The sequence below is a fragment of the Ambystoma mexicanum genome, chromosome 1q (genome assembly GCF_040938575.1).
Source record: "Ambystoma mexicanum isolate Mex_15411 chromosome 1q, UKY_AmexF1_1, whole genome shotgun sequence".
NCBI classification, from domain to species: domain Eukaryota; kingdom Metazoa; phylum Chordata; class Amphibia; order Caudata; family Ambystomatidae; genus Ambystoma; species Ambystoma mexicanum.
Genome location: NC_090922.1, coordinates 792,766,621 through 792,791,858, shown reverse-complemented (window position 1 = coordinate 792,791,858; position 25,238 = coordinate 792,766,621). Strand labels below are relative to the sequence as shown.

The window sequence follows — 25,238 nt, the reverse complement described above, 5'->3', positions numbered from 1 at the left end:
AAGAATTCTGTGGTTTATTCCAAAGGTAGGCATTTTCACATCAAAGAAAAATGTTTCCACCATCATTACCCTTAGGGGACCAGGGACTGCCGGTCCAACTCAAAGTGGTGGCATCAGTCATGAGGAATGATCAGAAACATTGCAGCTGCACTTCTCCTGGTTGTAATGAATTTCCAAACATGTCAATGGCAGACTCCCTTCTACCTTACTTTTCAGAGTAGACTTCTGCAGGCATTGAAGATGCGACTCCAGCAGACATGGTTGATAAAAAGGTAGAAGGGATCCTAAAAAGAAATCTTGCATCCCCTTACTTTGCAGTCAGGGTTTACAACGCCTGGACATGGAAGTCATTCATTAAAGATTCAGAGGCACTTTGTGGGGCATAGGGCTTTGGTACTGAAGCAGCTCATACAAGCAGCAATCATTTCCTTTGATATCGGAGTCTCTGCACGGATATGTGCCTTACCTGTGACTGGTCACAGACCGGTCTGGATGAGAGCCTGGATTCCCATAAAACAATCCTCAAATTACCCTTTTCAGGGCACAGATAAGTGAGCTGGAAAAGCGGGCTGCTTAGGATGTCAAGTTTTCCCCCTAGTTAAGCCTAAATCAACCCACTTTTGTGCACATTTCCTTGTCTTCAACACCCAGGGTGACAAAATAGGGTAATTCGGAGGACGACCCAAAAGACGAGACACATGGCTTCCCGTTTTCAAACTCATCAGCAACAGTTCAAACTGGATCAAAAAGAGGCTGTTCCACTCTCCCATCGGCTTGGACTGGAATCACATCCAAAGGTTTGGGGGAAGCGGGAATTGGAAATTATGTATGCATCCCTTCCCCAGAGCAGAGAGAACATAACTAGGTACTTTTTTAAGCAACAGAGTGCCCAGTCTCTAGGGATTGATTACTTCATGTTATTAATGACTGTGATGAGTGAGGGCAAGGCTTGGTTTATGAGGATTACCTATAAGTAATGTGTGCAAAAACAATGAGGCTCAAAAGCAGAGCCTAGGCCCTTTTGCGTTTTATATAAATATATATGTTCTAATTATTGCCTCTCACCGTTATCCATGTGTCTCAAATCAAGCTGTTCTCACTACTGCCTGCTACTCTTTAAAAACCCAGGCCTTCTCCCACTGTCTAGGTGCCTCAATTCCAGGTGCTCCAATTACTGCATGCCACCCTTTGAAACCTGGGCCTTCCTCCTGCTATCTAGTTGTCTCAAACGAGGTGCTCGAACAGCTGCCTACAATTGATTGAAAGCTGGCCTTCCTCCTGTCCCCTAGGCCTCCATATATCTAATTCTAATTACTGCCTTCTGTTTGAAACCTGGGCCTCTCCGGCTGTCTAGGTGTCCCAAATCTAGGTATTCTAGGTACTGCCTGCAATTCTTTGAAACCTCCAAAGCTAGTAACCACCTTCGAACACTACACCCGGCTAGCCTTCCCCCCATAGCCCAAACAGCCGAGCCACACGCCCAACGCCTAGTACTCCCTATTCCCTAGACAGTCCTTCTTTAGGAAAAGGAATACCCTAGCCCAACCGACGGACGGACAGACTCCCCTCAAGACCACCCAGGCATTGCAACGCAAGAGGAAAACTTCAATATTGTCCAGCACAACGCATGACAGGCGGGAAATTGCCTTGTAAAACTCTACACCCAGACCAACTACCACTGAGGACCCAAAATGCACCGACGTAGAAATGGGCGCCGACAAAGAGAGCAGGAACATGAAACAACCAATACTGACATACAAATTCAACTGCCTCCACTAGAAGCCGTCTTGAATACAGAACACACCCCAGCAAATACTAATATCAACAGACCAAACATTGTAAGAGAATAATCCTTATGCCGTACACCGTACCTAGCAACAACCGCAGAGCCTTGATACTTCAACAACACTGACATCTCGAGACAAGTAAAGAACCTCCCCAAACAACTGGAAAAAGGACAAGACTACCCAAGAAGAGATTGGGATAATACCAACCCCCTCACTCCATACATCCCTAGACTAGAAGGGCATTATCGATATACAAATCATACCACACGCGACGACTAAGCACTAAAAGTCAACAGCCCAACTATCAACCTAACAGACCGATTCAACGAAGAAGCAGCCTTCGGTGTTCTTCAATCAGCATCAATACAGAAACACCCCGATTGAACACCCACAAACCAAAACAAGGATCAACAAATAAACAAAACCACACCACAAAGATCCATTGCAATCTAATCAACGTAAGGTCAATGTCCAAACATGCCACCGAAATCTACGACCTATCGGACAGAGGCATTGACCTCCTATTCGTAACTGAAACATGGCTAGATGACAATTACAAGATCACTCTCAACAACTGCATGCCTGATAACTTCAAGTGCGTCCAAGGAAACAGGAAAACCAAAAGAGGTGGTGGACTGGCAATCATCCACAAGGAACACATGGAAATTAAACTAGAAGATCCATTAAACATTGATAAATGTGAATCTCTAATCCTTGGACTACCAGCAAACCCCAAAACAAACCTGAAATTCATACTGATATACAGACCGTCATCTTATGACTCAACCTTCGTAGACGCCTTCACAGAAGCAATCACCAACCTAGCCATCGAGCATAATCACGTGATCATCCTCGGAGACTTCAACATCTGGTTCGATGAAGAAACCACAGCCACACAAACATTTCTAGCCAGCTAATAAGCTGAATCTACACAAACTAGTCAAAGGAGCAACCCACACAGCAGGTCATACACTTAACACAATCGTCACCAACAAAAAATGGATTACCACGTCGCCACCAATTCAAATATTCTGGAGCGACCACCTCATCATTCCCTTCATAATCACACTGGCCACTCAAATAAACAAGCAACATGACAAGCCACTGATCATCATGAAAAGAAATTGGAGAACCATCAAAAACTCCAACCTAACAGAACTTCTGGAACTCAGCAAACCACAAGCAACAACTACAGATGAAGCTGACCTGGACAAAAAAAAGTTCTACTTAACAACTGGATCACAACAACAATCAACGAGATCACCAAACAAAAACCTTTTACCCCTTCATGCAAAAGATCAACAGCAAAATGGTACACCCCACTACTCAGCGCCATGAAAAGAAAAAAACGAAAACTGGAACTAGAATGAAGGACAAATAACGACTGCGGAAATAAATTCAAAATTCAACACATCCGCGCATACAAGTAGGAAATACAAAAATCAAAAATTAAATACTATGACAACCGAATCATAAAGCACCAAACATCCAAAAAGAACTCTTTAAAATCATAAATGAAATTTTAAAAAATCACCTGGCTGTAAAAACGTACCAATACCATAAACAAAATTATGCAATGATCTAGCAGACCATTTCAAAAACAAAATCACTGCCATCCAAAAGTTCATATAAAACAGACCATGTGAACAAAGTATGGAACCCACCTACCCCTATGAAGAACAACCGATCAAACTCTGAAGTTTCCCCCAAATATCAGTGGAGATATTTGTCAAACTGGTAAATCAAAGCAACAAAACTGGTTCCGCACGGAACCCTGCACCCTGGACATCTACAAATCAATCCTCTCACAAGGAACACCCATGGAATACCACATGTCTTCAACCTTTCAATCTCAACAGGGAAAGTGCCACACTCCTTTAAATCTGCATACATCAGGCCGCTACTCAAAGCTACAGCAGGAAACGTAGACTAGCTCTCCAATTACAGACCCATCTCCAACATTCCGTACACAGCTAAAGTGCTCGAAACATACATATACAGAACAACCCAAGAATTAATAGAAGAGCACCACCTACTAGACCAGGCAAAAGTAGGCTTCGGACCAATGAGAGGAACCGAATCAGTACTCCTCCCAATATGGGATGACCTAAAGGCAAACACAGATTCAGACAACAGTACCACTTTCATACTTCTAGACCTCTCTGCGACATTCGACACAGTTAACCATGACATCCTCATCACGAGATTGGAAGAATTTGGAATCACTGACCGTGCCCTACTATGGAGCCATATTGATCAAAACTTTCAAATCCAAACCAAGAGAATCTGGTTCCATGTGTTAATATCCCCGCAAAAATATCGAGATACAAAAATATCGCCATATATTTGCAGCAATATTGACCCATGGACCATGCGGGGGACACCGCTGCATTATTTTAAAATGTTCGTGGGACACCCCCGCTCCCACAAATTATCCCCCCCACAAATATTGCCTATGGCGAGACAAACGGACATATGAACGGCAATATTTTTGGTGGGGATATTTCGTAGGGATACCGAGAATCCTCATGCGGGGTACCACAAGGATCATCCTTCTCCCTATTATTCAACATCTACCTCTCTCAACTAATCAAGACCATCAAAAGACATGGCCTCACCTGCTACAACTATGCTGACGATACACAAATAGTCTACAAAATACAAGAGACTCTAGAAGAAAACACAACATTAGAGAACTGCCTTCATGAAATATACAACTGGATGAACTTGAATTACCTCAAGCTCAACCCAGGAAAAACAGAAATAATGATCATCCCATAAAATGTAGGAGACAATCACTACATCCCCTGGCCAAGGGAACCTGGTACAACCCCAGCCCCATCGTCGATTGTAAAAAACCTGGAAGTCCTGATGGACAACAAACTTACTTTAGAGCCACAGGTAAATGCTGTAATCAAGAAATGCTTCTTTCTACTGCGAGCAGTAAAAAGAATCCTACCATTCCTGTCATTCGCTAACAAAACACTCACCGTTATCGCTCTCGTCATGTCCAGAATAGACTACGCCAATACGCCAATAGCCTATATCTGGGCATGCCTGAACGACTTCTAAAAAAAAAACTACAACACATATAAAATGCGGCGACTAGACTGCTCCTCAAACTACTCCGAAAGAACACATCACACCAGTGCTGAAAACACTACACTGCCTACCAATAAAACAGCGAATCAAGTTCAAATCGATGTGCATTACGCACAGAGCAATTCACGACTAAGGCGCAGAGTTTCTAAGAGACAAATTAAGCCTACATCGCCCAACAATGACGCTCAGGTCGAGCAGCGACATCCGCTTGGAACCAAAACCCTATAACAAAAGAAAATTCGGAAGACCTACTTTCTCTCATCTCGCCCCAAAATCTTGGAACAAGCTACCAAAGAACATACGTAACACAAGAAATCATCTACTTTTCAGAAAACTCCTCAAATCCTGGCTCTTCACCCCATAACTAGAAGAATGCCCATGGGGACATATACACAGCTGAAACAATGCTGAGTGAAGAAACCGGCCCTACCGATCCCGCTACGCTATCATCCACAAACAGAAGTTAAGGAAGAGCAATCCACGGCATATCAACTTACCAACTGAGAGATAGATATGACTGGACGATACTATAGGATGAACACTGATAGATCAGGATGGAAGGGCAAGGACGATATATCAATAACACCCGGCCCTACAAACTACGCACAGGCAACAATGGACAACCGACAGAAAATAGATAGCAAGGGAGTGGGTGACTGCTAATTGATAGTACCAATACCAGACTGGGGGACAAGACACACCCCTTGCTATTACACTAAAGTTCAAAACACCGCAACTGGTAAGGTGCCACGCCATCACTCATAAAACTAGACGGACAGCAAAGAAATGTGGAAAATATACCTACTTATAGGACAACCGGATACATAGAACAAGATTTAAAAGGACTAAGATATATAACCCACTAAACGTATGCTCTAATCTCTGCATACCTAACTCGCGTGAAAAACCACACAACCATCCTCTCGCTCAGCAAACCGCATGCATTTCACCACACTGCAACAACAAACAACAGCACACAAGGTATCGCATCGGTCCGATATTCACACCATAGCTCAGCGCACAGTGAAACCAAACTGAAGCTGCCAACAGCACACCACTTCTCTCACTTCCCTACTCCCTCTTAACCCGACTTACCCACCTCGCCTCTTGTTTTCAGATCTGCCTGAGCGACTTGGGACCAATTCCGTTGGTGACGGTGTGTGGTACAAATACCTTTAACATTAACATCAGTAATCCTGTACCCTACTGACAATCACTGATCCATGTTAATCTCATTTGGTTTGCTGATTTCTTAGATAAAAAGGTCAAGTGGGCGAGCAGATAAATACAAACATAGATTTCCATGGCTATCTGGGTTTTTCTATACTGAGAAGCCCTGTTATGAAAACGAAATTAATACAATGTTTGGGGACTCTTCTATGGACTTACCAATGGTGTAAGGACCTGGACAGATAAAGGCATGGTTTGAAAAATGCCTCTCGATGACTTTTTCTGAAAATAATATGAAAAAAAAGATATATAAAGGAGAAATTAAAATAAAATGTCCAACAAACTGCACAATTTGCGAAATAAAATGTGCAATAAACAGTTAGCAAAAACCAAGCGGAATCCCTGATATCATTCCCAATTCAAAGGAGGCATGCTAGCATACAAAGCACATTAAAATTATACCATAGAATCAGCGTTGTGTAAAGATCTTGAAAAAATCGAGTGGCCTGGCTTGTGAAGACACTCTGTAGTTTACATTGGGATTTTACTGCATGTTTGTTATAGTTGTTCCTGTGCCAATTACAGAAAAAGATTACCCCCCGACCCCTTCCCAACAAAATGCAATGTGCTTTGAAAGAGCAAGCTTCAGTCTAATTAATTAAATACCTTTCTGATTTTGATGGCTTTGCACTCTGGTGATTCCCCACCACTTCCCAGCCAGTGTGCCTTCCCACTTTACAGTGCAATATTGTTTTAAATATATTTTTAATGTTCTTTAGAAGTTACAATATAACTTTTACCCATCCCCAATAACAAAAGAAATCATAACCTCAGAGGCATACAGTGCACAGTCACGTGATAATCACCCAAAGTAAATACCAAACATATGAGTTCAAAGCATTCCATTTTACCAAAAGCAGGGCATTGCCATACAAATGCAGTGTAATATTTCATTCAAAATTGTTTGCAAGTAATTATTTCATGGGGGTATAATGTCAGAAAGTGGTGGATAACAGAAAATAATCGCACCTTGAGCAGAGTCATTGTTCACGGTAAGATATCTAGCTTACACACATTTGTTTCTGTGGTTACCCATTTGATGAAGTCCATCAACCAAATGTCAAAAGGAGGGTGGGACTCCCCCAGTTTCAAGGCCAAGCGTTTTATCACCATTACAAGATCCAAAGCAATGAATGTTGTAGTTAGTTTGCCTTTTTCACATGTGGGTACTTTGCCGAGCCAACGGAGCACAGGGGAGAGTGCCCCTTCGCGACCAGTGACTTCTGATAAGTAATCCACTACCTTTCTTCACAAGTTTTGTACAGTAGCACAATTGCAGGCCATATGCCAAAAATGTGCATCAAACATTGACATCTTCGATAATTGCAGACATACCCACTGCACATTTTTGTAATACTGCTGAAGTTAAATATATTCTGTTTAGAAATGTATGATGAACCAATTTCAGGCAATATAGGCTGCGTAGCAGCATGTATTAGAAAATCCTAATACGGAACAATATAACAATAATTCTCATCCGACTTTAAGCAGGCTTTTCATAGCTTCAGCTATTTGATGCGGTCTGGGTTATTTTGGGAACCTTGGCCACGCCTTTGTATCACTGCTAAAATGGAGGCATACCTTATAGATTTCCCTAAGTGTATACTCCACTACTCAGAGAAGTGAGAGAATGTCTATCTTCCAGTCTACCATAAGTTCTCCTACTAGTGTGCACCCCTTAACAATCCAAGAGCCCCTGCCACAGACCCTGGGATCCTCCCGCAATCCATGGTGAGCAACAAATATGTAAGCGTTCCCACCGAGGTTTGAAAATTAGCAGCTGCGGCTTTATCTGGTCGTAGGACTTTGAGCAGTTCACTCAATTCGATTCAGTGTTTGATCATTCTAGTGGGCATTTCTAACTTAATGCCTCTCCACCAGAAACTCACATTTTGCATTTGCCAAATGTTATAGTATTTAGCAAAATCAAGGATACACATAAATAGTGCTGTACGGGTAGTCCCTGTTCCACAGAACAGCTGCAAGAGTAAACTATCTAGGCCTCTAGGGATGTAAAAAAAATGCAGGGAAGGTACAATAAATGAGGTAATAAGATTGCTTTAGCAAAAGCTTCTTTACCCAGGAGTGACAATATGGATGATCGCAATAAGGTTTTCTTGATGTTGTATTTATACATTGGGCCTCATTACATATTCGGCGGTGTAGGAGAAAATGACTGCACCCACGTACTGCAACTCTGGTGGTGAGGCTGAGAAAAAACCTTCGCCAATTTGCCTTCAGCAAAATGATGGAAATAATTCCTCTGCCTTGTTGCCAAAAATTCACTAAGGACTCCATAAATTGAGACTAACACTGTAATCCAAGGGTAATTCCACTGGACCAAGGGGTGGTAGCGATCATGCTGTTTAGCGGTATACCAGTGCATTTCCCACCGGAATACAGCTAAACTTGTAATGAGGCCCATTGTATCAGAATCAGCATTGATCGCATATATTTAAACAAATCAACAGAAACAGAGTGGAAGTGTGGCCAAATCTGCTCCTGATTAGCCAGGCAATGGGTACAACAGACATTTATACTAACTGATAGTCAGTTCAGATAACAGGCCAAATTGTTTAAAGCTACCATCATCAAATGGCAACTACACTGCTGCATGTTTTGTAGATAACAAAACATTGTCTGCACTGAAGAAAATAACGTTCCAGCGACCCTTATACCATGTTCAGCAAAGCCAATCTTAAACTTTCATCCTAAAGGTTCCATTACTAGTGCACACAAAAGGTAAGGCAGAGACCCTTCCTGTCTGGTGTCCACCTCTATAAGTACTAATTCTGATACAAAACCATTCATCCCAACTCTAGATGTCGGGTCTTTGTATGAGAGTTTCAATCATAGCAGAATTTGTGAGACGAAACGTTACAGCTGTAAAAGAAGGAACATAAACTCCCAATCGGCAATCAAAAGCATTTTCTGCATCCAAACCGACAACGGTACAGACATCCAGATTGGATTAGGCACCGTTGAGAATGAGAGAAATTTGCAATAAAATTAGCATGGCATTTCTAAACATAACAAAACCAGTCAGGACATACTAGTCTTGATATGACTGTGGAAATTATGCCTGCATAGGATTTTAATATCAGAGGTGATCATTGATAATGGCATGCCTGAGGAACATTTCACATCTGATTTACCAGGCTTCAGCAATAAAACAATAGGGACCTCTTGCACTGATCAAGGATGCAATCCTTTTTCCAGCGCTTCATCATAACCCTCATCCAGTTAAGGACATGGAGGAGAATTGGTGAAGGAGTGTGCAAGGTGAGTTATCGGTTGGTGGGAGAAAGTGGTACTTGGGTATGAAGATGAGTGAGACAAAAAAAGAGAGTAGAGAGTGAATGGGAAGGTGACTGGGGAAGTGAAAGAAGGGTAACTGGGGGGTGAAGGTTTGGGTGGAGTGAGAGTAGTAGTGTGGAGAGGGGACAGCAGCAGTATAAGTGAGAGTAGTAGCAGAGGGGAGAGTAGTCGTAGTTTGGAGAGGAGAGAAATTTGCAGAGAGTGAAATTGGATAGTGGAGGTAGGTAGTAGAGAGAGGCACATCAGAGCGATAGAAGAGGAAATATGAGGGCAAAAGAGGAGAGACAGTGGGTGGAGTATTAGGGAGGAGAGTAGAAGAACAGAGCGAGTGACAGTCACAGGGAGTGGAAAATCAGGACGCAGAGGAAAAGGGTCAAGTGCAGCCTGAGTGTCTGCAAGGCCCCAACCATGACATTGTCCTGTTTTGGGGAACATAGGTCAGGGACCTGTAAGGAACTCATGGTGGCAACAGTAAAGACAGACAAGTGATCACGATTCAAGGGTGTTTATTTAAACAGTATGCAGGTTGGAAAAACGCCTAATCTAAACCTAAATCCAAGATGGGAGCAAGGTTCGACCATCAAATGAAAATTAAGGCAGTCCTTGTGGCGTCTTGTAAGGGGCCTATTGTAAAAATAACTATTGCCAAATCCTTAGATCTAAATATAGAAAGAGTGTGGGGTAGAGTTTTCAAATAAGGAAGAAGTGTTCATAAATAATAGGTTAGGATGCAGATTGCCAGGAGTCTCCCTTCCCCACGTTTTGATCACGGAACAAGGTGGGACTTTAGAGCACTGCACACTGCTCGAACTTTCCCCAGCACGAGACAACAGTTCAGTTTTTAATTTCTCAGAAGCCTCGACGGCCAAGTCTCTTTTCAACAAAAGTCTCTTGCCTTCGAGGATTGGTAAAATAAACAAATGAAAGTTATTTTCCCTATGATACTTAGGGTGACGATTTCTCACACCTGGGGCCCCCTCTTTCAGGGCCAGACTCGGGTGTCTCCTCTTTATCTTGCCTTGGAAGACCTGATGTGTTCCAATTTAACAAATAAAAGTTTGTTTCCTCGTGGACTTTGGGTGATGACTTTTCACTCCTGGATCTCCCTGTTCTGGACTCCGATATTTTCTAGTTTTATCAGGACCTTCGGTGGTTCACTATTTTGCTACCAAGGGTCGGATGCATTCCAAATAACAAACAAAAAGATCTCTTCGACTTGTATTTGGGCTGATGGTTCGTCACCACTTGGGTCTCCCTCTTCTGGGCCCATAAACTTCTCGAATATCAGCCTCCCTCCCGTAGGGTTCACTCTGGCTTGTATTCAGAGACGTTTTTCTCGGTTGCCTTCACATGTAGTTGGGATGATGGCTTCTCACCCCTGGATCCCCCTCTGCCGGGCTCAGACCCCTCTCGCGTGGTTGCCTCCCTCTGCCGGGTTCACTATGGCTTTCCTAGATTTCACAAATCTTAGTGTCTTTTTAAACTTTTCTCCGTGGACATCCCTCTGGCGGGTTCACTTTTGTCAACACACAGTTTCTTTATTGGCATCCCTCTGCCAGGTTCACCCTTGCCATTTTACAATTCCTTTTCCTTTAACTTGATGTAGGATTTGCTTCCCTTATGTTTTCAATGGATTGCTGATCAAAGACTTTTGACAGTATCGGGTTTTTACTCGACCCCTGTATGACCACTTTGACCTGTTTTGGCATCTCTCCTATGGCCTTCTGGCATCTGTAGTTTCTATTTACACGGGATCAACCAGAGTTTCTTGAGTGAGCACCCACGTGGTGCCGGTCTCCTCTGCAGCTGGTCTTCCCTGAACAGTTTCACAGTTCTTTGAACTATTCTCAATGTGCCACTTTGCGACTTTCATTCAACACAGTTGGGTTTCTTATCGGTTCTCCCCTCGACTCACCGGCTGTGATGAACCGCATGACTTTCCTTGTATCTGGAGTCACGACTGTCAAAACGGTAGCAGGCATCTCTCTTTGTCCTGCTGATCAGCATAGGCATGCTCCGTGTACTGTTGACATCTGCTGAAACACACGTTAGCCATTGTTCGCGGTCTTACAATTCCTTCCACTGAGGTTTTGCGGTCCTGGAACGAAAAGGGCAAGGTCGCTTCTCCCCTGTCACCCTCTCGATGCTTGATTAGCTGTCTCGTCGTGCAGTCTGCCTTGCTCGTCCTGTGCTCTCATGCTCCACCTTTTATCCCTGTGCAAGGAATAAAATAAGCAGTGTCGGATAGCAATTTGCTATGCAATTCTGCAGGCTAATTAAATTGACACTTGTATAGCAAAAATAGCTATTTAAGTTACCCTGTTCAATGAAAACATAACTGACCCTGCATTCCTTTCTTGCCCTCAGGCCTCTCGCCATCCTTTTTTCCTCTGTTCACTGCAGTAATCTCCTCGACTCTTATGTGCCAAAGGCCTCTGTGGGAATGCTAGTCAAGAATTCTTTTTCTTCAAATAATTGCAAGCCAGAAGTAATCGGGATGACACTTTTATTAAGCCAACTATATACGGCCTGGCAAAGACCAGTATGTGTTACGTTTATATTTTTGAAAAGACAGTCCTACAATTCCATTCCTTACATAATGCATAACGCAGTATTGCTACTGTAAAACACTGCAGTGTCTCAATGCTCTACGCAAAAGTTTAGGTTGGTATATCTAAATCTCTGTCAACTAGATTTTATTTTATTGGGGAAGATGCATCAAATACAAAATGTATATGATTACACAGCCAAATACTTTTGATGGCAAACCTAGTTCTGAAACCTGCTGGATGCATGCATATGCAACTAGTGCTCAAACCATGAGCTGAACCCAAACTCCTGGACATTCTATCTTATCACCCTGTTGCTTTAGACCAGCTACCCTGAAAGTGAGACAGTGTAACGCTCACCTGACTCCCACGGGGGCGCTGGCCTGGTTCGCGCTGCTGTGACCTCGTCTAAGGTGATGCGCAGGGTTTGGAAAACGGACTGGACCGTGCCCCAGATCTGGCTTGTCTGACTCGCAGAAGTATCCTTCTGTAGGTGAGAATAGGGGGTTAAATGTCTGCGGGGTAATGCAATCGGCCTCCCCCTTACCCCTCTCACCCGTCTCAAAACCCTTCTGTGCTTCCCCGTAGCGTCTCACCTTAGGGTCTGGAAGGACGAGCTCTCCATCCTGCTTCTGATGCAGGGGCGCGTTGGTATCCAGTTACGTCACTGGATTTTCGGATGGGTGAGAACCAAACTTGCTTGGCTTCCAGGTAAGTTTTTCTATAAGTGGTTTCCCCTTGTGTCCATGCATTAATGTTCTAATGCTAGTGTCTTTTTCCCCCTTAGGGGCCAGGGTCCGAAAATGCCTGGATGCGGCGCGGACCCGAAATGAAAAGGGAATGACCCAACAGGTAAGTCTTGACATGGAGTTTTAGCTTCCCTTTTCCCTTCTTTCTCTCACCTTTGTTCTTGTCTTTTTCTCCCTAGGCGCGGGGGCGCGACTGCGAATCTGGATGGTCGCTGCTGAACATGGAGGCGCCCTGTAAAGGTGAGTAGAATGCGGCACTGCAGCGATCGATGCGATGTGCTTTTAAAAATAAATGTCTTCCTTTTCAGGATTGTCGGCGAAATGTCTCTGGGATGCAGATTTAGCAGGTGAGGCCTTTTCCTTCTTCTGTTCTCTTGTTCCCTTTCTTTGCAGGTGATTCTGGATGCTGGCAGGTGTGGCAGAAGTCAAGATGCAGGAGCAGACACGGTGAGCGTCCAGCTGCTAGATGCAGAACAACGCGAAGCACGTGTGGCTGATCGGGTGTGGTTTACATAGCCTTGGAATAAGTTCCTAGAATGTGTCCTTCCTCCAATCAGGTATGTATCCTTCCCCGACCACGCCCTGGTGGTAAATGAGTCCTACAGGTAAAGTAGTTCCTTTCAGGCCTCAAGGAGGCCGGGGTTCTGCAGCATGGTCTGCATCAGGTAAGTGCACCCAAACACTTTCATAATGAGCCTGGCGCCTATGGCGCCAGGACTGACGTTTTTTATGAGCCTGGCGCCATAGGCGCCAGGACGCTGTCCAAAGGGCCCCTATTAGGGGTTGCTGGGACCTTCCCCGGGGACTTGATGTCCGCTTTCGGGGACGCAGGGCCTGAGCCGGCTCCCCAGGAGCCGGCATCGTGACAGACAGCCACAAACTACAATTTTTCACCTAGTTTGTCCAGTTCAATGTCTGCTACGCCATCCGCTCTGCTTAATCTCTTACTTTCCTTCCTCTTACATAATGAATACACAAAACTAACTAGATATGTACGCAAAGTAGTGATCAATAGTTCCATCTAGTCTGTACATATACAGGTCTGCTGCAATACCATACACCGTATTTAGCCTCCAGAGATAAGTTTGCTCTATGATTATGATTGCCTTGTATAACACAAACACGAGAGATGGCCAAACCGTTTTCATAGCTTTTTTATTGTATCTATTTGTGTCCATTCATGCAGTTAACCTTTTACAGACACTCGTCCAGGGCATGCATAGTCGAGTAGATTTTATGGAGGCAGAGTACCATTCGTAGGGGACGTTGGAAACTTTTATTGAATATTTACTTTGTTTGCAGTAAATGTCATGCAAAATTTCCCTGTGCACGGCTGCCCTCTTGGTGGCAGAATATAAAGTGGGTTTTTGGTGACTGGCACCATTTTACAGAAAGAGCATTTACATTTTTTGTCATCTGTTGCCAAACTTCAAGCGCATTTCTTTTAGGTCGAGTAGGTAAACTAAGTTACTAGACCTGTAGGTCTAGCAGAATTTTAAAGAATTTTCATGGCCTGACAAGTTTTCACTAATGTCTTACTTCAGCGGTACACAAAAATGCTGCATTGTTGCACGTTTTATGTCTTGGGTACAAATAACTTCTGGCGACATGAACAATATCTGTATGCCAATGCTAATCAAATCTGTTTGCTTGCTAATCAAGAACATTTTAATTAGCAAATTCTGCTATTCACATTTTTTTAACTCATTTATGCCTTGCTTTGGGGAAAGGACCGTCAGGTGTGTGTGGTTCTGGTCAATTGCATGACTTTGCCTGACCCTTGCATTGCAACATGTCAGGTGTACAGCTCTCGTATTAGTCCGTCGTTTTCTACGGTGTGAGAAAGCGTTCAGGTCGGAAAAGGGGGGATTGGAGTGTCAGAGATCCTATGGGGTGGGCAAGAGGTATTATAGGGAATTGTAACCCTTGTACTGGGAGGATTGGTAAACTCAGAAGGATGCGTTTTGTGAACTGAGTGGTTGGTCACATTCGACTGGGAGTTCAGAAAAGGATAATCAGAGGGACAGGATTGGTAGGGTTTGTGAAGCAAACAGGAATAGCCGGGATCGTCAGATGAACAGAAGGGATTGTAGGAACGGTAGTGTTTTGTCAAGGTAAATTGTGTGTTGGTATTATGCAGGTAGAAAACAGCACAACAGGGATTCTAGGGGAGATGGTTTCTGAATGGAATAGGGTTTGGGATCCTACGGGATTTGTTATGTACGGAGGGGTTGGTGGATTTGGGTAAGAGAAAATCCATGGGAGCAAGGGAGGCAGATATGGTACAGCCGACAAAGGCCTCAGGGATCTCGCCCTCCTCTCCCCTCCTTCCCCGGTATGATACCGCGTATCACCTGGACTATTTCCCAAAGCATAACCCCGGGCTCCCCTACCCAGGTGATCCTCCCTAGCTCCTCCAGCCCCAGGTTTGGGATCTGAGCATGCCAGCTCTTCCCTGGCCACCTGAATAAGGGATTCTCGGGGTCTACTATGGAGGATACCCTCAGGTTTCTCACACACCCCCTAGATTGTTCCTAGACAGAGTTTTAGAGAAGACATTTGCTTTAGGCCATCCCCACTAGATAGACATTTTCTTAGGTAGGGGCTGTCTAATCTCTAGTAATAAACCTGCGGATGAGGGAGACATGGGTTAGGAAGAGAATGGCCATCAATAGATGAGGGAAATGGGCTGCCTTAGCGAGCCCCTTTCTATTTTAAAAATAAAATCCCTTGAACTGTCAGAGGGTTGGTGTGTTCTTGAGACCAACTGTGACACAAGACAACTGATTGGAGCAACAATAATCACTTGCCAAGTAGCCAACAACTGTGCCAAGTTTACTTGTTCCAGGAAGCCCATGGCCTACTCTGAATTTATCCTCGTTTGGTTAGAATACAAAGGTGCTCATGAGTTGGACGTGAATACGGCAGAAAATCGGCCATGGTGGAATCACTGTTCCCGCTGTGGTGTCTGGTGGAATTACTGCTGTATTATGATTCGGCAAAAGCACGCTGTGATGAATCCAATGGAGTCATCACAGATTCCCCAGTAGTAACCTCCTCCCATGCGGCCAGGGGATGGCAGTCGCTACCTGATCCTGACCCTGGGGGCGGCTATATGAGGGAGGATACCTTGGGATGAGACAGCCACCGTGGAGATGTCATGGCTTTATTCGAAGAGATGTGGTATCCCCCACATTTTATCATGGAGAAGACCCCCTGGGACCCAATACCCTAATGGCCTATTTCCATGCATCCGTTCCCCCCTTTAGGGAAAATAGAGAAACCTTTTCCCAACACCCTTTAGGCCAAACTGCCATCCATGGTCTGAAAAGTAAAAGCTCCAAGAAAACCTTTATCAGTTCTAATTCCCCTTCATATAGAACTGATCCGTCATACAAAATCATTGAGAGATGTTCTCCAAGTACTGTGCATCAGTTGCCATCGGTGTACTCCAATTCCCACAACCACTGAGGTACTGAACAGAGGAGGAAGAAGAAAATGATACAGAGCGGCAGGAGCCTCATGCTCAATGAGGGTGCTAGTTGTTTTGAGAGAGCACCTGTGCGTGGGACATTTAAAAATGGAATCCAGACCATGGGAGGGAGCTCATGAGAAGATGCATCTTCCTTGGAGGCGTGCAGAAGCTAGAGGCATGAGCTGGTGTCGCAGAGCCAAGGGGTTCGCCAACAAGGAGGGAAAATAATCATTGCAAGAGCGAGCATTGCCGCAGAAATGCCAGGAACCATGAGCAGATTCCTGGGTGTTCAGCAGCTGGAGGAAGCAGCATTATCCTCACCGGGACCTGCAGGCAAGCAGATGTGCAGGAGCTGAGCCACAGGAGATAGAAGAGAGATGTCAATGCAGTCCAGGGTGGAAGGAAAGCGGCAGAGCTGCACACCTGTTACGCTCACCTGGTGTCCACGGGGGCGTTGATCTGAACCGGCCTGATGTTACTCCTTCCAGTGATACACGGAGCGCCAAGATGACGGAGTGGACCGGGCCACCCAGCTTGGTCTGTGTGGCTCGTATGAATACTCTTCTGTAATGCAGAAAGGGGAATTAATCACCTGTGAGGTTTAAGCTTAACCCCACCTTCTCCCCATGAATTACTTTGGGACTCCTTTAGATTCTCACCGTTCTCCATCCAGCTTCAAGTGCAGGGGCGCGTAGATGACCAGTTGCCTCACTGGTGTGGGAAGTTGGCGAGTTGCAGACGGTGTTGACTTTGTAGAGGTAATAGTTATAAAGAGTTCAAAACGTCTGGAATTCACTCTGTCCGATTCCCCTAGGTTGCCCTTATGGATCTGGAAAGAGTTCACGTGGCAACCAGAGATGCGCAGGTAAGTGTTTATAAAAGCTGTTTCGGAATAAAGAGGGAAGCTTGCTCTAACCTGTGGTCTTTTCCTTTTCAGGCATCCATTCGGAGGAAGATCCGTGGATGGAAGCGTTTACCGCAACCGGGTAAGCCTGTAGTGGAATGTTTCCCCATAGGGGCCGGGGTGCGGCGGAGGAGGTCGCGCCGACCCAAGATTAGGTGAGTATCCCTGGTGATCTCAAGTAAGTCTTAATATTTTCCTTTGTTGTCTTAGATAACTCTCTGTTTCTCACCTTATTGTTATTATGTCCATAGGTGATGAAGAGCGGCCGCGAACTGAAGATGCGCGTGATGATATGCTGAAAATGGCAACATGAGAGTTCAGCGCGGCGTTGCAGGAGGGCCGGCAAGAACGTCTAATGGATTCTTTCTTCCAGGTCCAAGTCGGGAAGATGCAGGATTCAGGTGAGTATGAATAAAACTCTTGCTCTAACCTTTCTTTCTGCTTTCCTTGCAGGGTTCAGGAGCTCCGGAGTGTAGACGGGCATGGCTGAAGACTGGTAGCTGCTGCAGGCACGGTGAGCGTTACGCTGCTACTGCAGAATAATGCGAAGCACGTGTGGCTGTCCGGGCGTGGCTTAAATAGCTTTGGAAGAAGTCCCAGGTAAGTATTCTTCCACTGCCCCACCCAGGTAAGAAAATAGTCCCTGCATTAAAATAGTCCCTCCTAAGCCTCATTTGGCTTAGGTCTTCATGCAGCATGGTCTGCATCAGGTGAGTAAGCAGCATGGTCTGCTTTAGGTAAGTTATCATTAATGAGCCTGGCGCCTATGGCGCCAGGACTGACTTTGTCCTTATGAGCCTGGCGCCAAAGGCGCCAGGACTGCACCCAAACAGCCCCTAACTGGGGCTTTTGGGCATGCTCCAAATGGCATGATGCCTGCTTCCAGGGCTGCTGGGCCTGGTCTGGTTTCCCGGGGGCAGGCATCATGACAACACTCGTAAGCGCAAACGGGACCGAAGACGCCACATAGAGCCTGTGAGTCAGCCCAAGCGAAGTGGGGACCAAGCGGCCAACCACAATTTGAACTTTGTAAGGCCACTGAGACTAGAACGATAAGAAGATTGGTGGTGACTCAAAAAGGCAGAATAGAAATGCAACCCCTAATTATATAGGAGTGCATGGAATACAGATATGGGGAAAACTGAACTGAAAGCACTATAAATACTGAATCGAGGAATAGATATACAATTGTGAATGTAAAGAGAGACTGTTAAACATATGTGCAAATAAGGTATCCTGTCAAGTGAGTAAACCAGGCAAATTGCAAGTATATGAGAAGTCCTTGCCAGGCAGTTGGAAGTGCATAAGTCGTCCTGGCAAGAGAGTATACTAGGCAACTGCAAACCGACAAAAAAGTCCCAAGAAAGGACTATCTGTTGGATAAAGAGTGTGGAAATAAACAAGGAACTGCTGTTTATGAATCCTGGCAAGGGAGTATACCAGGTAGTCATAAGAATTATAAGAAGTCCTGGTAAGGCAGTATGCAATCACAAGAGTCATTGAGGTTGGAGAAGAATCCAGGGGAAGGGAGTAAACCTCTGGAGCCAAGGCTTGTTACTCTTGGTGAATTTTGAACAAAGAAGGAATGTTTTTAAAAGAAAGCAACCACACGGCTGAACAGCTTTACGCCTAACAGGATTGATGCGGGCCAAGAAAAGACACACAGAAGAACAAGTTACTCTCTTACCTGGTAACGTTCTTTCGATGGGATGGTCCGATGACGTATTCCATATCTATGACAGTAATCACCACAGCTGTGCTGCTTCGGAAAATCTATCGGTGTCTGCGTCCTGCGTCGATGACGTCGATACGCCGCCCTCGAGGACCTCCTCAGACGGCCGACGTCACTCGATGTTATAAGTAGGACGCACGACGCCCGTAGCCTCAGTTGTAGTTTTTTCCCAGAACGTGTGGCACCAGTCTTCTGTCAGTCTGACCACACAAAGCCTTGCGGAAACATAAGCTGCAATCGCATAAGAAATTCTGTAGCGGGGAAGGCAGGTAGGGAGCGATATGGAATACGTCGTCGGACCATCCCATTGGAAGAATGTTCCCAGGTAAGAGAGTAACTTGTTCTTCGAGGGGATTGGGTCCTCCGACATATTCCATATCTATGACAGACTCCCAAAGCAGTACCAATGCAAGGAGGTGGGAAAAGAATTTAGAATACAGAAATTTAGAATGCCCAATCAAATTGCAGAGCAAAGGACCGCCTTGCCAAAGGCCAGATCCTGCCCACCGATGGAATCGACGGAGTAGTGACGTACAAAAGTATGGACCGAAGCCCAGGTGGCTGCATCACAGATGTTACGAATAGGAACACCCCTCTGTAGGGCAGTAGAGGCAGCCAAACCCCTGGTAGAATGGGCCCGCAAGCCGACTGGTGGGTCCTTACCCGCCAAGGGGTAACATTCAGAAATTGCCAGAATAATCCAGCGAGACAAAGTCTGCTTAGTCACAGCTTGTCCCAAACGCTTTCCAGCGTAACTAATGAAGAGTTGATAGTCCACTCTGACCCGGGACATGTGTGAAATATAAAAGCCTAAAGCTCTCCTAGGATCGAGCCTATGGAGCCTCTCCTCTTCCTTACCAGGATGCGGAGGAGGATAAAATGCTGGAAGAATAACCTTCTGGCCTAAATGAAATTCCGACACCACCTTCGGAAGAAAGGAAGGACGAACTCTAAGGACAACCCTGTCCTTATCAAATACAGTGAAGGTTGGCTTAACTGAAAGTGCCTGCAACTCACTCACTCTGCGAGCGGAAGTGACCGCAACCAAAAATACAGTTTTAAGAGTTAATAGTCTCAAAGGGCATGAATGCAAAGGCTCAAACGGAGCACCCATCAGAAACCTGAGGACAAGGTTCAAATCGCAACCGGGCACCTGGAAAGGTGACAGAGGGAACACATTAGTGAGCCCTTTTAGAAACTGAGAAATTAAAGGGATTTTAAAATAAGAACACTCTTCAGAAGAGCGCTTAAATATGGACAGCGCCGCCAGGTAACCTTTAACGGTACCCACTTGCAAACCCCTGTGGGCTAAAAAAAGCAAAAAAGACAGAACCACAGGAATGTCACATGAAAACAGATCCACATTCTTAACCCTGCAGCAGTCGCAGAACTTTCTCCAACGGCAACGGTACAGGGACTTTGTTGCGGGCCTTCTGGCCGAAAGCAACACCTCCATCACGTCTTCAGGGAGGGCCCAATCCTTATACCTCAACCTTTCAGAAACCAAGCGTGAAGGTTGAGGGATCTGACTTCTGGATGGAGAACCTGACCCCCCTCCCGTGAGAGCAGATCGTCTTGGTAGGGAAGACGACATGGAGGGCAGATGGACAAGTCGAGAAGGTCCGGGCACCACGTCCTCCGGGCCCATGCCGGAGCAATGAGGTTAATCCCGGAACCGAACCTTCGTAACCTCTGCAGCACTTGCGGGATGACGGGGACTGGAGGAAATGCATACAGCAGTGGGAATGACCACTCCGCCATGAACGCGTCTCCCAAGGCTCCTCTTGGAGGAAATTCCCGCGAGCAGAACCTTTCGCACTACCAGTTGACATGGGAGGCGATGAGATCCACTTGAGGGGTCCCCCAAAGGGTGAAGATCTCCAGGAGAATCTCCTGAGCCAACTCCCACTCGTGAGAGATCACGCTCTGCCTGCTCAGAGCGTCCGCCGTCTCGTTTTCGTCTCCAGCCAGATGAACTGCTGAGATCGAAACTTCCTGCTAGATTGCCCAGAACCAGAGCTGCATCGCCTCCCTGCACAGAGGAAGTGACCCTGCCCCTCCTCCCCCTTTTTGTTGAGGCAGTGCATGAGCACTGTGTTGTCCGTCAGGATCAGGACATAATTTCCTCGCACAGTCAGCAGAAAAGCCTTCAGGGCAAGCCTGACGGCCCTGAGCTCCAACAGATTGATATGGAGTCTGGACTCCGACGGAGACCAACGACCGCTGACTGTCAACTCGTTGGCATGAGCTCCCCATCCCGTGAGGGTTGAGTCAGTCACGATCGTCACCTCTGGCCAGGGTAGCCAAAATGGAGCCCCCTTCATCAAATTGCCTTCGACGGCCCACCACAGAAGGTCCTGGGCGACCGAGCATGGCACCTGAACAGGGTCCGACATCCTGCCGGAGGACTGAGACCACTGGAGCTTGAGTGCCCATTGCAAAGATCTCATCCGCAACGTGGCCTCTGGCACCAGAAGAATGCAGGATGCCATGAGGCCGAGCAATCTCAAGAACTCGAACGCTGGGAGACTCTGGGCATGCTGAAACTTGTGCACCATCTGCTGAATGTGATGAGCCCTAACCTGGGGAGGAAAACACTGCACCAGGGACGTGTCGAGCACTGCTCCGATGTACTGGAGCCTTTGAGTTGGCGTGAAGTGGGACTTCTTTAAGTTGAGGGAGAAGCCCAGCTTGTGGAGGGAGTGGCAGGTGACGGACAGATGTTCCAGGACTTGCTCGGGAGAGTGCGCCCTGGTCAACCAATCGTGCAGGTAGGGGTAGACGCGAATCCCCCTTTCCTGAGATGCGCTGCCACCACTACCATGAGCTTGGTGAAGACCCTCGGGGCGGAGGTCAATCCGAACGGCAGGACCCGAAACTGAAAGTGCGAGTCGCCAACCGCGAACCTCAGGTACTTCTTGTGCTTTGGATGGATCGGCACATGAAAATAAGCGTCCTTGAGGTCGAGAGACACCAACCAGTCCTGAAATTGAAGGGCCTGGAGGACTTGAGAAAGAGTAACCATCTTGAACTTGTCCTTCCTGAGGAGTTTGTTCAAACCGCGCAAGTCCATGATGGGTCTAAATCCCCCGTCTTTCTTGGAAATCAAAAAATAAGGGGAATACCATCCCTTGTTCCTCTCCACTACAGGCACCAGTTGTATGGTGCCTTTCTCCAGCAGGACTTGAACCTCCTGCACAAGGAGCGGATCCGGACTCTGCAACGAGAGATTCCCCAGTGGATTGTTGTGAGGCCTCTGCCGAAAGGGGAGACAGTAGCCATGGGCTACGATCTCCAGAACCCACACATCTGAAGTAATGGCACGCCATTCGACAAGATGCTGTGCCAGCCTTCCCCCAACCAGCGAACCATGGGACATGGCCTCATGACTCAGCTGAAGAGGCTGCGGCGTTGCCTGAGGGCAAAGAGGCAACTACCCGAGTGGCCTTGGCACCTCGAGTACCCTGCTTTCCACCTCTGACACTCCTAGGGTGGCCCCTTTGACTGGCAGCTCCTCTCGCTTTACCAAAGGATGAGTAATAACGAAAGGAACCTCCCCTCCATTGCTGTCCCCTAGGACAAAAAGGCAGAGGTTGGTGAACTGCAGCGCCCAACGAGTTTGCTGCAGCTTTGGAGGTCTGCAAACTCTCAAGGCTCTCGTCAGCCTTGCTGCAAAAAAGATGTTCACCGTCAAAGGGCATGTTGAGGAGCAGGGCCTGCACATCAGAAGCAAACCCCGACTTACGCAACCATGCAAACCTGCATATTACGGTGCTCGCCTCCATGGACCAGCTGACGCAATCTGCCATGTCCAAACCCGACTGAACGGCCTCACACATGGCATACTTGCCATCCTGGACCATAGCAAGAAAACCATCCCGTTCATCCCCTTCAGGAATATGTTCAGCCGCTAAGGAAACACAGTTCCACAGAGTGTGCGTGAAACGTGACAAGGCAAATACGGAGTTGGCCACCTGAAGAGCCATACCCCCTGAAGAAAACACTTTCTTCGCCCAACCATCAAAATGCTTGTCGTCCCTATCGGGAGGGATGGTAGGATACGACGCCTGCTTTGCTGTGTCCGTAGCCTCCTGCACCACCAAACTCTCTGGAGTGGGGTGCTTGGTCAAGTAGCAGGGGTCGCTACTGGCTGGGCGGTATTTTCACGGCAAACACTTGCCCACTGCCGGGAGACTCTCTGGAGCAGTCCAAGCCGCCGCCACCCTCCTCTGTATAGCCATATGGAACGGCAGTACCGGGTCAGTTGGTGGACCTTGGTCGAGGATATCCGCGAGGTCATCCTGAAGAAAATCCTCTGGGGGAGCAGACCACCCCAAGTACTCTGTGACCCTAGACATAAGGCACCGGTACGAGGAGTCGGCATGGGTGCTAAGCTCAGGCCTACAAAACTCCACCTCCGGAGAGGTGTCCAGACCACTGGCGTCGTGCAGGGAATGACGCAGGTACTCAATCTGGCTATGGCCCGAGAGAATCTCATCTGGCACCGTATTGGGAACCATGCCATCATCAGAGCCCTCATCCACCTCCGAAATGTACTCAAGATGGCGGAAAGTGGGCACAGAATGGGGAACTAAGCCATGCTTGACCTTGGCCATAGCCTTTCTAGGGGGTTCCACCGTGCCCCGGGGTACCCCTGTCGAAACAGCCTCGAAAGGCGTCAAGTGAATCGGCGTCGATGCTAAACGCGGCGCCGACAGCATCGACGGCCTTGACACAGGCCTCGAGGGCAGAGCCCCGAGCATGTCCCTCGACATCCTGGGCACCAATGGTGTTGACGACTTCCTCAGAGACAGAGCCTCAAGAGAGTCCCTCGACGACCTCGGCGCCACAGGCATTGACGTCTTCCTTGAAGACATCACAGGCTCACACGGTCTCGAGCGCGTCGAGGACCGGGACCTGGAACGGGCATGACTAGAACGATTCCCCTTGTCCGAGCGGGACTGCTCCCGTGAATCGTGCCGACCACCCGAGCCCGAAGGTGTACGAGCGGTGTCTCTAGTCCGATCACGACCGACCCCACTCGGAGGCGCGGACGGACCAGTGCGCTGCAATTCGAGAATCGCCTGCATTTTCTTACCAAAGGAAGCCCATTCCTCCGGCGTTGCATGCTTGGTAGGATAAGCGACCCGCCGACAGGCAGAGTCCTCGGATGAGGACGGGGAAGGTGACCGATGACGGCGCTTCTGGGAGTGCCTCTAAGAGGCAGAGGAGTGGCGGGACCCACTCCGGGACCGAGACCCACTGGACTTCCGACGACGATGCAAATGAACAGGTTCGAAGAACCGAAAGAACAGAAACTCCAAAGAGTCGAGGCGCGCCGACATCTCCAAAGCGAACACGTTCACGGAAAAAACAGAACTGAGACTACGGGCGTTGTGCTTCCTACTTATAACATTCAGTGATGTCGGAGGAGGTCCTCGAGGGCGGCGTATCGACGCAGACGCCAAAAGATTTTCCGAAGCAGCACAGCTGTGGTGATTACTGTCATAGATATGGAATACGTCGAAGGACCCAATCCCCTCGAAATAGAGTTACAGGTAAGAAACTACTCCCTTCTCCAACATTGTATCTTTCATGGATTCACATGCTTAGAATAGATTATATAGCAGTACCCCTATTCTGGAGGTATGCAATGCAAACCAGCACTACAAGAACAGCACATGCAGATAGTAAGACAAAAACCTCCAACCATAGTACATTGACAGGAGGATATTCCCCTTTGTTGGGGCTTACCTTACATAAATAGATGTCGCAGGACTGCCCGCCCCATCTGCACATCCGCCGCATGCTGTTGCTCTAGGCAGTAATGCTGAGCAAAGGTATGCGGCACCGACCAGAATGCCGCCTGACAGATGTCCACCAACGGGATTCCGGACCAGAATGCCGCCGATGACGAGGGGGATCTTGTTGAGTGAGCTTTTGGACGTCTTTCCAGAGGCTTCCCTGCTTTAGAGTGGCAGAAGGCAATAGTTGACAGCGGGCTAGTCCTTGTTTGGAGATTGGTTTTCCTTTTACATAAGGCCCATAAGCCACAAACAGTTGTCTTGTACGCCTAAAATCTTGAGTATGACTCAGATAAAACTTCAATGCTCTTTTGACGTCCAACGTGTGGAGAGCTTTTTCTGCGAAAGAAGTTTGTGGAATGCAGTTGGAACATTTGGTATAAAATGAGGGTTGGTTGCCAATACCACCTACTCAAGCGCCCAAATACCCTTGGGTCGAGTGGGCTATATAAATAAAATAAACAAACACCTTGTCCTTGAAGAATCGCAAGTATGGGGGATCAATCACCAGTGCTTGCAGCTCCGACAGTCTTCTTACTGAAGTAATAGCCACCAAAATGCCATTTTCCACGACAAAAATTTCAGGGA

At 46.8% G+C, this 25,238-nt stretch overlaps 1 protein-coding gene across 6 annotated transcripts in view; it reads right to left on the bottom strand.

Annotated features, from left to right (window-relative positions):
- ODR4 (odr-4 GPCR localization factor homolog) overlaps window positions 1-25,238 on the bottom strand; it is a 1,066,769-nt gene that overhangs the window by 357,467 nt on the left and 684,064 nt on the right. For 5 of the 6 annotated variants that reach the window (XM_069641378.1, XM_069641383.1, XM_069641381.1 and 2 more), the window contains one exon: window positions 6,279-6,341. The exons of the other annotated variant lie outside the window; for it this stretch is intronic. In XM_069641378.1, the coding sequence (XP_069497479.1) occupies window positions 6,279-6,341 (63 nt within the window). The remainder of the gene's footprint in view (window positions 1-6,278; window positions 6,342-25,238) is intronic. 6 annotated transcript variants of the gene reach the window in all.